The sequence below is a fragment of the Etheostoma cragini genome, chromosome 17, assembly GCF_013103735.1.
Source record: "Etheostoma cragini isolate CJK2018 chromosome 17, CSU_Ecrag_1.0, whole genome shotgun sequence".
NCBI lineage: Eukaryota > Metazoa > Chordata > Actinopteri > Perciformes > Percidae > Etheostoma > Etheostoma cragini.
Genome location: NC_048423.1, coordinates 16,440,388 through 16,453,784, shown reverse-complemented (window position 1 = coordinate 16,453,784; position 13,397 = coordinate 16,440,388). Strand labels below are relative to the sequence as shown.

The window sequence follows — 13,397 nt, the reverse complement described above, 5'->3', positions numbered from 1 at the left end:
CAAAAATTCACAATCAGGCTTTTCTTTAAAATAGCTCAGAGCCACTTTCCAACACAGTGCTGCATACAGTCAGTCTTTTAGCATCTAACTCTAACTACTAAGGAAGAAGAAATTACAATTTATGTCAGGTTTGTAGGTAATACTTCCACAAACCCAAAAATAATCTCAGCAGCCCTGAAGTGAGACACATGCCTTAACTATAACAAAACCCTTCCATCCACATACTGTTTTCATAATGGGCCACTTGAAGAAACACTCACACTGTTTGCTCAGTCAGTCAGAGGTCCTTGCTGTGTTGACTATTATTCTACTCTCTACAGGGTGGGCTATTTCACTGGAGGTATCAAATGATCACCTATTCTGTTTTCCCTTGAGTGGATGTAGTGGTCGAAGCATCAATGAGCCACTGTGGAGGTACAGGCCTCTGACACGCAACAAAAAAATTAGAAGCTGTCAATCATCTCCGAGGTTTAAACCACCTCAATAATGCTCTGTCCTGTCAGAAAACGTAAAACCCATTGTGTGCATATAATAATTGCCCCCTAGTGTAATTGCAAGTTCTTTTAGAAGTAATTACTTGTAAGAATGTTAAAATTGGGCGATTAGCTTGCTTTACCACCTGCAGGCATCTACTTTATATTCCAACATGTAAATACAATGGTGGGAATATAACAGGAGTAAGAATAAATGAAAATGTGATGAATAAACCCTAACCCCTAACACTCTACATTCTTGTCTGGCATCTTTTACTCCATCTAACAACTCTCCCTTGAGCAAAAGAGAGTTGTCCTGGGTGTGGTTGCAGCTCTGGGGGAGAATGGTTTGCGGTATGGAAATAAAACTCGGAGGACAACCTTTATTAAATATAGAAAAACATTTGCATTCGCAGAGTCTGTAAACATCTGTAGGAACAGACGATGCAGCTGCCAGGGCCAAATAAACCACAGGCAACACCACCAGCTGACCATAGAAGGTCCTTTGGGAGAGAAGTGGGATTGAAGTTAAGCTTTTCTATTGGAAGAGTTTGGTGGGTACTGAAATGAAGCTCTGTTTGACCACAGGCATTGCCATTCCTCGACATTCCCCTTCTTGGTCACCTCAGAGCTGCACAACGTAACTTCTCTTAAAAACACTTTGACCTTTTCTCTGAAGCACTCACCTGCAGGCGCATGAACATGCTGAGGCTCCTACAAGTATAACTATCCAACATACCAAAAACAGCTAACTCAATCCGATCTATCCCTCAACCTGACAGTCAACACGGCAGAAGAGGGGCTTTATTTTCGGCGAGGAGCCACAAGGAGTTGTGCTACAGGTGAAAACAGAAGAGCGGCACCATCTACCTACAGATGAGAGGATGTGTTGAAAACACGTTCTGTTCTTTTATTTAAAAGGTGTAACGTGTTTGCTCGTTGGGCTCTCATCTGTGCATGATAAAGCAGTTAGATTTAAAAGAAAAGTAAAAAAATAAAGCTGGAGAAACTTTAATGAATGTATTTATTAATGCATGAAGAAAGTAGGAAACCATTACAGTTCTGCTCAATTAAATCATAACTCTTCTTGGCCATCACAACAATTCATCCGGTCTCCTACTTTCAACTACAATAAAAGTATTTGTATTGACAAACTATAAGTGCAAATGAAAAAAAAAAAAAATGCAATAAAAATGCACCCAATTTGGCAGATATTCTTCCAATTATTATTACTCTTGCATATGTACAAGTACAGACAGAACTTGGTGATCAATACCATCAACATGTCAACGCATCGGGAAAATAATGGATGTGTAAAATGACCGAAATCAGCGCGGTTGTCAGGATTTACAGAAACATGCTGCCCTCTTGAGGTAAGAGAAAGATCAATTGTAATTTTGCAGGACATTCTTAGGAATAAATAATGAAATTTCAAATAGCAAGACAGGGTTTTAGGACTGTAAAAACACAGTAAAGAAAGCCTTAGTAGCAAAGCCTTCCCATATAACAGGAAATGTTTCCTAATTTCACGACATATATACATTATAGCTTTACCACTCTACAAAGGGTTTGTTGTTTTTTTAACAAGTGAAAAGTTCAAAATTCAAATAGCTGTTGTGTCTCCGAAATCTTTGTTCCATTTGGTATACATCTGAAGAGTTGCTGGGCTAACACTGGGCTTAATGCGCTTCAAGGAATCCTCAAAGTCTTTCATCTTGATGTTACGCACCTAGAAAGATACATGTTACATAATGATATTCAAGAATATATATGTATATCCTTTATTTGCCAAGTACATATTAACACACATATGAGATATGTATCCTCAGCATTTAACCCATCCTAATAATGGGCAGCCATAGTCCCTTGCCCAGGGACGAACTCCAGTTGTAATGCCAGTACCTACGTCAAGCAGATAGTATTGTAATACTTTAACTTTACCTCACTAGCAGCCATACTTCGCACTTGATCTGGTCCCAACTCTGTGCAAGAGAGGATTTTCACCAGGAAAAGAAGCAGAGTTAGCTGGTCATTGAGGCCGAAATATACACTAACCATAGGATAATGTGAGGAAGACGTCTTACCTCTGATCGGCCCGAGCGCAGCGTCTTTGGCTAATGACGTGAGATCACTTCCTGAATATCCTTCACTCTTTCTATCAAGTTACATATCCAGGAGTTAATGCACATACACACAGAAATAATCGCAGAAAAGGCAGAATGGCGTGTAAATGTGAAACTCACTTTGCGAGAAGGGAAAGCTCATTTTTGCTCAGTGGATTCCCGTGCTTTCCCAAAAGGTTTTTCAGCAGCGTGACTCGCGTCTGAAGGGACGAGAGTTACATCCTATAACTCAGCGAACTTAACAGTTGCTGCACCATTCACATTTCACAGCTAACGGAGACACTGATCATAGTAATAAACTGTCAGAATGATTCCAAAATAAATACCTCCCCATCCGGCAATGCCACATAAATCCTTTTTGCAAAACGCCTGGAAGATTAACACAGAAAGGAAACTGTTGTAAGCTTGTAATAAAAGAAATGCATAATTTTATTATTATTTCTTTATTTACAGACTCAAGGTCCAGATGATTTAAAAACAATAAAATACAAAAGTATAATATCTGTGCAGCATGTTGAGTTGCATCCCGTACCTCAGTACTGCTTCATCGAGCTCCTGAGGCCTGTTGGTCGCTCCCATTACGAGCACCCTGTCATCCCCTCCTGACTGCACCTGAAACCACGAAGGACTGTTGTGAAAATAACACCGGTGCTCTTTGAGATAACTGGGACATAAGCACTCCGGAGCCGGTTCGTGATCAGATTTCAGAGGCTGCCCTTACCCCGTCAAACTCAATGAGGAACTCGGTTTTTAGTCGACGGGAGGCCTCGTGTTCTCCCTCCCTTCTTTCACAGAGCAAGCTGTCCACTTCATCTAAATGAAATATTTAAAAAGAACAAAATAAGAAGTTTATTTACGATCTGCAGTTTAGGGTATGAAATTACGTTTCGGGGCACATATAGTCATTTATAATTAAGAGTTTTACTAACCGATAAAGATCACAGAGGGCTGCAATTCTCTGGCAACTGCAAACAGTGCTCGCACAAGCTTCTCGCCCTCTCCCACCTGCAATGGTGATGACAGGAAAGGTTAAAAACCTAAACTAAATTTATGTTGTGTGGAGGCCTAATCCAGACAAATAAAGAGCAATAAAAATGTTTTCTTACATATTTAGAGGTCAAAGTGGCAGCGCTGATGTTGAAGAATGTAGCTTTTGATTCTGCTGCGACTGCTTTGGCCTTGGAAGATGAAGCAGAGAAGACTCAATGGATAACGCTGAAGCAAGACTATCAACAGGTATGTGCAAATCATAAAAGCACAGTTTGATCCGAATGAATGTGTCTGCTGTGTTGGATAGAACATTTAACTTACCAGCATGGTTTTCCCATTTCCAGGCGGCCCAAATAAAAGTAAACCACGCGCAGGAGATCTCAGGCCAGTAAAGAGCTAAATGACAAAATATGTGAAAAAGGGTTACATGTAAAACTGAAAAAGTTGAAATATAGTAAGCAGCATAGACAAAATGTTCTAAGTGATCACCTCTGGTCTTAAGGCAGGGAGGATGACAATCTCTTGGAGTGCTTGCTTGGCCAGGTCCTGTCCCGCAATGTCTTTAAAGAATACAGACGCTCCACTGCAATGAACACAGAATGCTACTTTAACTGCAGCAAAAGTTGTTGTTTTTTTCATTTTCATTTTCATTCCACAGACAGCAACATGTACAGGTCTTGTAATATGATAGCATTACTTCTAAATACCTGTCAACAATTTCATTCATAATCAAGTTGGCCAATTTGCTGTCCACATTCTTGAAGTTTTTCATATCTCTCTTTGGGAGTTGTTTCATAGCTGCAAGTTTTCCATTTTGAGTTTTTGCCATCCGTGGCGTCACCTTAGCAGGAGCACAAGTATCCACAAGTCAGTACACGGTTCATCAGAATCAGACATCTTAAAATAACATACAACCGGACAACAACACGCAGTTTAAGAATCACCTTTTGATCAGTGGGTCTGGGTGGGGTTCTAACGGTGGAGGGTCGGATGTTAGTGGACACACCTCGCACTGCAGGCTGGCTTTTAGGCACAGGCCTTGGTTGTGTGAGGGCATGATTTGGTGTCTTCTGGGGATCATTCCTCCTTTTATTTGCCATTGCTGCCTCTGTGAAACAAGAACAGTATTCATTTTTAACATCCCTCTTCAGCTCAGGTAACAATATTATTTTGGTGATGACACTTACTAGGGCTGGGCAAAATATTGATGTTATATCTATATTGCGATATGAGACTACATATGGTCTTAGATTTTGGATAAATCGTAATATTTTAATACGGTAAGTGTTGTCTTTTCCTGGTTTTACAGGCTGCATTACAGTAAAGTGATGTCATTTTCTGAACTTACCAGACTGGTCTGGTAAGTTACTCTAATATTTACCTTTACACACTCATTCATTAAATCCTATCTGGAGATTATTCATCAAAAATCTCATTGTGTAAATAACATTTTGTTAAAGCACCAATAGTCAACCATCCAGTATTGTTGCAATATCAACATTGAGGCATTTGGTCAAGAATATAGTGATTGATTGATTTTCTCTATATCGCCATGCCCTACCACTTACCTAACAGAGCGAGACGATCTTTTGCCATGGTGAGATTGGTGACCATTTTATCTTGAAGTCTCTTTGCTCTGTCATATTGCTCTCCTGCTAACAAAGCACAGAGTGTGAGGCTACAGCACATCAACACTGCACACTGTGTACATCCGCATGTTTGATTGCATATTTACCTTGCCCCGTGATCTCTACTTCAATACCCCTTTCAAGCACAGAAATCCCCTTCTTGTACCACTGCACAGCCTCCTCTTTCTCTCCTGTCATCACAGGGGGGGGGGGGGTGTTTATTACAAACTGCCTCACGCCACAACACATCAGCTAATAACTCATAAACACAAGAAACAAACCTGTATCATCTTCGTCGATCCGTAATGCCTTCGATACATACTCGAAGGCCTGTTTATGGTAGTTTTTAATAACTTCGCCGCTGTCTCTGCTTTTCCCTGCCATTATTTTGGCCGACTTTAATCCCACGTTATTGTCTCCTTGTTCTCAGTTGTAACTCAGAGTTATCCACTTTTGAAAGAGGACACGGCCAAGTGAAGCTTTCAAATCGCATGTATAACTGGGTCAATCCGAAGTCTTTGGTTTATTAAACAATCTTTTTGCCGCATATGTGACATAGTAGATCAAAACATAAACATTTCCACAGCTAGCTTCCGCTTTCCCGTGTGTACTTCTTCTTCGGCTTTTTCTTCTTCTCTGATTCATAGTGGATCGTAAAGCAACGTGTTAAGGTGCGTATCGCCACCTACGGCAACCGGAGTGTGTGACACCAGGCTTCATACACTCACAATTTTAGATCAATTGAAAACAAAAACAAATTATTTGTTATTTTATTTTGTATACATAACACATAAAACACACATACATACGTAGAAACCATAACATGCGGACATGAATATACAGATTGTTAAATACGAAATCAACGGTTATGGTCATATTGAAATTAAAGGTGTATTCTTCTGAGTACCCATGTTGCATTGCTCCCCCTTTCTGGGACTATATTCCGTTACTGTTCAATCTTCATATTAGATCATTTTCATCAGGTCAGAGTCTCTCAAAAAAGCAAAAAGCCACTTTACTCACTTTCCCTCCACTCTACACTTGTTTTTTTTACTGATATTTCCGTTAATCCAATTTCCTCATTTCAACACCCCTTCTCTTGGAGTCCCATGTCTCCTACATGACCTCCCAAACCAAGTAAACTATTTTTAAGTTTTTTGCATAGACCGTATATATATTGACGGTCTATGGTTTTTTGTGACAAACACAAGTTGCATTTGGATCTTCAGAATAAAAGTTGTGATAAATAGATGTTAAAAATAAAGAACTTCAAGTAATTTAAATTATAAGATAAAAGTACGTTAAAACATTCAGATTTGCTCCGAGTAGAATAGGCTGGCACGATTGTTGACCAAACCAACTTTAACATTGACAATTGACAGTTCTGACTTTCCTTTTTTAGCCTATATAATGAACTGTGGGAACATAGATGGTAATCGATAATGGGGTACATGAGTTCATCTGACTGGGCTGTGGGGGTACCTCAGACCAAAAGGGTTGGGAACCAGAGGTCTGCATGGGAGGGTTCGGCGCAATACATTAGCTGTTCCTAGGACGGTCCTCTTCTGGACAGATTTCTCAGATGTTGGTCCTGGCGTTTGCTGGAACCCCTGTCCATGTTTGGGGGTTTGGTTGGCCATCACTGTTTTATCAGTCTGGATCTGGAAGTCCCACAGGATCTTAATTCTCTCTGCCACCTTCAGAGGCAGAAAGCATGTGGGCTGGACGTTTACCGGGTCAACGAGAAAACTAAGACCTCTGTCCAAATAAGCGCAGTTCTAAGACCAGGTACGATACTACGCATAACAGTCAGGCTTAGAGGGAAAAAATAATACAAATTTACATTTCATTGTCATCACTGTTAAATACACACCTGTTGTGGCCACTGTTAAATCTGTTTTTATTAAATAATTTAATGGACATAATGACTGAAAATTGCAATTTTGTTAAATGTGTTGGGTTGTTGATATAATCCCTTTTGAGCAATTTGATATATTGTTGGGGTACACCTAGGTCATTAAATGTGGCCTTAGCTTGTCTAAAGGCTTTTGGTCCATGAAGTTTTGCCTACAAGTTTGAATTGAATAATTAAACCCTTATCTACTAAATTGATCAGTGATGACATATTTTCAATATCTCATTGGAGATATGTTTCTATGCGGAACTATATGATACAATGGTACAATAGGCCTTTTACTTGACATGTTATCTCCCACAATCCCATCTCCCATCTCATCCCATCATGTTGCATTTTCCATTCCATGTGTCAGTTATTCCTTTTTTTATTGCAAAAAGATAATTTTTCAAACGGCATCACATACGATGATCAGTGAATGTGTTCTTGAGAATAAATAAGAGGAGAGGAGATGCAGTTGTCCCTTAAATCTTAAAACAGTGAGGTTATTGTTCACTTTTATTTAAAAAAATAAATAAATAAATATGCAAATAAAATTCTTTGGCAGTTTCCGGGTATTTAGTATGAAATAATTTCCGCAACATTTTAAGATAATACCAAACTAAAAAACTTTTCTCTAAGAGCAGATGAATTTATATTGAGAGATTGATAAGGGCAGGGCAATTTCATAATCGAACAATCTTTTTAGTAACGGCTACGCCTCCTGGATCTTTCCTCGAATCACTTTCTGTTGGCTGATCAAGTAACCAATCAAATTGCTTTGACGTCACTGCGATAACAATTCCAGAAACGCCCCTTACCTGGCTCGTCGGACAAACCAGTGATCCTTTGATTCCGAGTGTGACAGCGGCTGTTACTGTAATTGCTCTTCAGACTGTACGATATCGGCATATTACAAATATTTTGTATTTTGTGCCTTTTCAAATTTGCATGTTAATTACACCAGACTGAAGTTTGCTGCTCTCTCCGTCTAAGCTACTTATTAACCGGTAACAACACCACGGCCAGCTGACGGAACACTGAGCTTGTTAGCAGCAGCTAGCCCAGCTGTCTCTCCAGTCGAACTGCCCTTTGTCTTTATAAGCAAGTTAGCTAGCTGGCATTATTTCTCCTCTTGGTGAGCTGTCACTGGCTTCTGTACTTTTATTTTTTTTCGCCTGAAAAGAGTTAAGCAAACCAAAATAGGCGGCTTGGGAACCAAGATGTCGAACCGAGTGGTGTGCAGAGAAGCAAGTCACGCCGGGAGCTGGTACTCTGCTTCGGGTAACTGTCAACAGAGCACCGTCCGAGTTAGCGAGCTACTATGCTAGCTAGCTGTTGTTGTTGTTGTTGTTTTAATCAATGGTGGTCTTTTTTGTTAGTTTTTATTGGCTTTTTATGTTGTATAACCTTGAATGTACTGAGATAAAACGCTGTCAAATGCATGTCTTTCCACAGCGGACGGTGATTGTTAACGTTATGCTTGCAGACCTAGCTAATCCGTCTGATATAAAGTCGACTGACGTTAGCTAACATTAGCTGGCATTGACTGCCTTATCTCTGTTATCCTATTTGGTGCATGGTTGGTTTGAGCTTATTCAGCGCTTCTCCTCCTCGTATGGTCGATGGAAATCTTCCAAAACAAACGGACATCTGCTGCTCGGCATTTTTGACAAGCAAGCAAAGCTTTCAACTTAACAATTGTTAACTTGGTTACAGAACTTCCTGGCCCAACGTCACTTTATGTCTGGCTAGAATAATAAATCCCCTGAAGCTGCTAGTATTGTTAGGTCTGGTTTGTTAGGTGCAGAAAAATGAAACAAAAGACTGGAAAGGCAGGGTGGAACATTGAAGGTTCGTGTTGCACCCCTTCCCCCATCTAACTAGCTCGCTGCTTCTTCTAATTAAACCCTAAAGGCCTGCTTATTTATCCATTTTAAACTTGCCTTATTGCATTGTTTGTAATAACCAATTCGATAGAACATACAGTACACTAACGATTATGTATAGCATATAAACAATAATCTGTCCATAAGCATAAACAGAAGGCTGAAACTGAACTACCGGTAACCGTTGTACCGTTGTACATACAGGATTACTGGTTGGTTGTTTTTCCTGCATCACGTTAGCAGCTGGGACAGAGGCAAACACTAAGCAGTTTGCATAGTAATACAGGCAGTGTGATCCAGTATAGGCAATTAGCAAGTTTAAAATTGAGCTTTTGTTTTATTGTTTAACCTGGACCAGACCACTATTCTAGGCTCTAGATTAACCGTCAAACATTGAGTATTTTACCTAAAAGGACTATTGTAGTTTATCTCCATTTCTTACCCAAAATAACACGACCACATTAAATTAACCACTCTTGTCACACTTGGATTTCACCCCTCCGGGATAATTACATTGACATATAACCTTGATTTTAGTGATCTATGCTTGTAGCTTTGCTGTGTGTATCAAATCCTATTTGTGTTGGTCAGACAATGTTTTTCGTGCTGGCCCATTATGTCAGTTTTAGCCTTGTAAGGAAGCATTGTAGTATTTAGTAATAAAGTATAGAGAGAGCAGTGTACCGCAGTAAGTCGACTCGGCCCCTTTAATTCAGTAATCTGGAAAGAAAAAGTGTACCTACCTTTTCAGGATCCCAGTTGAATGCACAACTAGAAGGATGGCTGTCCAAAGCAGAGTCCACAATCAGACCTGCAAGAGCCATCATAGCACCGTAAGCACACATCAGATACAATCTGAACATGTCAAAAGGTATCTGTGATGTTGTCTCATTGTAATTTGACATGTTTTTGTTTGCAGGCATGCAGGGTATACCTACTGTGGTGCTTGTGCAGCACATGCCTACAAGCAGGTTGATCCCACTGTTACGTAAGTCCTTCAATTTTTTATCTGCATGTATAAGAAAATGCTTTATAACACTATTTCTTATCTTAAATCTCCCCCCCACCCCCACCACAGAATGAACAGATAGATGGTAGAATATAGTGCTGGTGGTGATGTGCCTTTTGTGAATAGAGCGAGTGAGATAAAAATCCTGTTGCCCTTCAGTCGTAGGGTGTTCATCCTGGGACCTTCACACCATGTGCCCCTCTCCCGCTGTGCCCTGTCACCTGCAGAGATCTATAGAACACCTCTCTATGACCTGAGAATCGACCAGAAGGGTATTCACCGCTTTCACTCATGACATTGTGATTTTTTTATACTTTTTGTGTGTGGGTGTTCATCTGTCAATGTCAGGTGTTAACACATAGTAATGTGTTAATTATTTAGGGAAAGAAGGGTATGTTAAGGTTTTGTGAGGTAGTAATGTAACCACAGTTTGGATTGAAGTTTAGGTTTGTGTAGATTGTAGTGCGTCTTACATGCCAAAACCAAATGAGACAACACCTGTTTTCAATACCATTTAAAAAGAAGACAAACTAGATCACCCAAAATTATCCTTTCCACGTAGTGACTGTTGTAGTCCGACTGGGGCTCCAACATGCAGACCTCAAGCAGTCTTGGGAGCTGAGACCCTTTTAATCATTCACCAGGGACCAGACAGTTCCCTCACTATTGAGATACATTTGTCAATGATGAGGTTTTTCTCAGCAAGACACTTTAACAATACACAATTTAAATGAGTTAATTTAAATTTAAATCAGCCCCAAAATGACATAATCAGGAGACATGGATATCATAACGTGCACAAATTAAAGTGAAACTCACCTCTGTTTTACAGTTTATGCTGACCTCTGGAAAACTGGGTTGTTTGAGCGGATGAGTCTGCAGACAGATGAAGATGAGCACAGTATTGAAATGCACTTGCCTTACACTGCTAAAGCCATGGAGAGGTAATGCACATAGGAGTGGCATTCATTGAACCAAAGAGTCAACACTATATTCTTACAGAGGGAACGGTCCCATGGAATGAAGCTTTTTCTTAAAGGTGCCCTGTGGAGTTTTGTCTTACACAAACCAAAGTTGTTTACATTCAGTGTTTCTCACCAAAACTCTGTGTTTCCTTGAACTCTAACAAATGTGTTGAATGCATTTCGTTCCTCATAAAACATTTGCAAAACCGTCGTCTTAAAAGTATATTAAATCCTGCATTTTTCAAATCCATGTCTACTTGCTAGCAGTCTTCTTGCCTATCTTTGCTAGCACGTTTCAACATATTTTGGCATGTTACTGTCACTTGTAGATCCGTGCAGTCGTGTGAGACCATTGGCAAGAGTGTGCATCGTGCTCCTTTAGTTCTGTTTATTCTTTTCATTGTCGTTCTATATATGTATATATATATATATATATATATATATATATATATACACACTAGAATCACATTGGTACAGGGACACATGAAGTGGGATATACAGTACGTTATTGTTAAAGCCTTCTGTTAGGTTGGCAGGAGTCAGAGGAATTTTCATGGTTGAGAAAAGCACAAATCAGGCATATATGAAGTGAACCAAGTACATTAGCTCATTGCATATTAAACATTCAAGTTGAACTAAAACCTGAGGTGTTGATTGACAAGAAACATTAGTAACGTAGGTGTTGCATGTAAGGTACATAGATGCAGCTTATTACGTGGTGGGCTGGCAGTTTCCCATTAGCTTTTGATGGATGCTCTGTGGAGAATAAAACTGTATAAATGCAGATTTTATTTCCACCCATGCCCATTGGACAGAATATTGCCAGTGAGGGGCTGTTATTGTACTCAGTTGTTAATTCAATAATCTGATGTTGCAGCCACAAAGACGAGTTTAGCATCGTCCCTGTGCTTGTGGGTGCCCTGAGTGAGTCCAAGGAACAGGAATATGGGAAGCTGCTCAGCAAATACCTGGCAGACCCTTCCAACCTTTTCATTATCTCATCCGACTTCTGCCACTGGGGTAGGTACAGACGAATAAAAGCACTCATTCTCTGAGAGTATTCTGACAGTTAAAGTATATTATGCTATCCAAGGATAATTCGGCCTAAATGTCTGGACTGTGACATGACTGCATCAAGCTTTGTTTTTGTCTTTTTTTTAAGGTCAACGGTTCCGCTACACATACTATGATGAATCTCATGGGGAGATCTACAGGTCTATCGAGCATCTTGATAAAATGGTAATCACTGAGATACTTGATTCAAATGTAAGATCATTCGTGAAAAATGTGAAGATCTTATCCTCTGCCATATGCACATATGTTATGGAAATAAATTACACATTAAATAGACATTAATGTCACAACTCGTAAAAATTTCTTTTTCACTACCTTTTGATCTTAATGTGACTTATTAACTTTAATTTATACTTGCTACAAATACACCATGTTTCAGGAAGTTGGAATACAGAACGGCCGAGAGGATATTCATAGATTTTGATTTTAAATACACAGCATACAGAAATAACTGCTTTCTAGAGATTAAATAACTGAGTATTAATAAAAAATTAACATAAATATATTGAGAAACCTGCCATAACAACAAAACAATTTTGAAACATGACTTTTTTTCTCTGCCTGGGAAGGGGATGGGCATTATAGAACAGCTGGATCCTATGTCTTTCACCAACTACTTGAAGAAGTACCGCAACACCATCTGTGGGCGTCACCCAATTGGAGTGCTTCTAAATGTAAGTACACCAGAAGAAGAGCCTCACCAAGTGTTTTGCTTTGTAGACATTTTGATAGGTGTTAAATTGTTACTGTTAGTATGCCGCTAGGTCATGCTTTCCATTCTCCCATATGCAGTTTATACGTAATGACAACTTACTGCCCAAAAAATCTTTACTTCTTGAAACAGTGGGTTTCTGAAAGAAGTCTGCAAAAGGAGCATCTGATACATAGCCTACGACCGTTTGCTGGCAGACATTCCAACTGTAGCAACATAAAGGGGAAAAATAAATGGCTTTAAGCCAATCATGCTTAAAGGCTAAAGCTGCATGTCCCAATCCAAAAGTTAGCGTCCTCACCAGTTGATGCTCCATACAGGCTACATGAAAGTAAAGAAACACAATTGTTCTCATATCTTGTATAGCGTATAGAGAAGTGTTGGTCGCAGTATTACAAATATAATTTAAAAAAGAACAGACTAGACTTGTTTAAGGTAAACTTTATCTGAATAGCTTTCAACCTAATGTAGTTAGTTAATAACATCCTTCTTCCTTGGAAGTGATGCTTGCTTACCACTCTAGATATTAACCTAGTTACCCATACATGCTAACAATAGCAGCATACAGTGGGTACGGAAAGTATTCATACCCCTTTAAATTTTTCACTCTTTGTTTCATTGCAGCCTTTTTCCAAAAATC

General features: G+C 39.5%; 2 protein-coding genes across 5 annotated transcripts in view; one reads left to right on the top strand and one right to left on the bottom strand.

Moving 5' to 3' along the window:
* Window positions 1–1,479: 1,479 nt before the first annotated feature.
* On the bottom strand, window positions 1,480–5,853 carry spast (spastin). Of its 4 annotated transcripts, none has more exons than XM_034898788.1 (16): window positions 5,496–5,853; window positions 5,322–5,405; window positions 5,155–5,241; window positions 4,531–4,694; window positions 4,294–4,427; window positions 4,076–4,169; window positions 3,908–3,982; window positions 3,703–3,774; window positions 3,526–3,601; window positions 3,318–3,409; window positions 3,129–3,208; window positions 2,923–2,965; window positions 2,717–2,796; window positions 2,558–2,628; window positions 2,415–2,455; window positions 1,480–2,202 (listed from the first exon to the last, which is right to left on the bottom strand). In XM_034898788.1, exons 1-16 carry the CDS (start codon window positions 5,596–5,598, stop codon window positions 2,077–2,079), a joined length of 1,422 nt encoding a protein of 473 aa, XP_034754679.1. In that variant the 5' UTR covers window positions 5,599–5,853; the 3' UTR covers window positions 1,480–2,076. The 4 variants fall into 4 exon arrangements, 3 of the variants coding, with proteins under 3 accessions (XP_034754679.1, XP_034754680.1, XP_034754682.1); XM_034898789.1 differs by having other exon boundaries at window positions 5,155–5,238; XM_034898791.1 differs by lacking the exon at window positions 1,480–2,202 and having other exon boundaries at window positions 2,224–2,455.
* A 2,066-nt stretch (window positions 5,854–7,919) lies between these two features.
* memo1 (mediator of cell motility 1) overlaps window positions 7,920–13,397 on the top strand; it is a 6,667-nt gene continuing 1,189 nt past the window's right edge. Inside the window, exons 1-8 of the mRNA XM_034899083.1 lie at window positions 7,920–8,392; window positions 9,749–9,830; window positions 9,917–9,985; window positions 10,166–10,278; window positions 10,839–10,950; window positions 11,849–11,991; window positions 12,134–12,210; window positions 12,615–12,719. Coding sequence (XP_034754974.1) covers window positions 8,332–8,392; window positions 9,749–9,830; window positions 9,917–9,985; window positions 10,166–10,278; window positions 10,839–10,950; window positions 11,849–11,991; window positions 12,134–12,210; window positions 12,615–12,719 — 762 coding nt within the window. The 5' untranslated portion in view covers window positions 7,920–8,331. The remainder of the gene's footprint in view (window positions 8,393–9,748; window positions 9,831–9,916; window positions 9,986–10,165; window positions 10,279–10,838; window positions 10,951–11,848; window positions 11,992–12,133; window positions 12,211–12,614; window positions 12,720–13,397) is intronic.

Excerpts from the sequence above, each read along its gene's own strand:
- spast (XM_034898788.1), bottom strand. The coding sequence starts at position 5,598 with ATGGCAGGGAAAAGCAGAGACAGCGGCGAAGTTATTAAAAACTACCAT. Across the intron at positions 5,406-5,495 it reads GATCGACGAAGATGATACAG|GAGAGAAAGAGGAGGCTGTG; the intron begins GTTTGTTTCTTG and ends CTGTGATGACAG. Across the intron at positions 3,209-3,317 it reads TCCTCATTGAGTTTGACGGG|GTGCAGTCAGGAGGGGATGA; the intron begins GTAAGGGCAGCC and ends TCGTGGTTTCAG.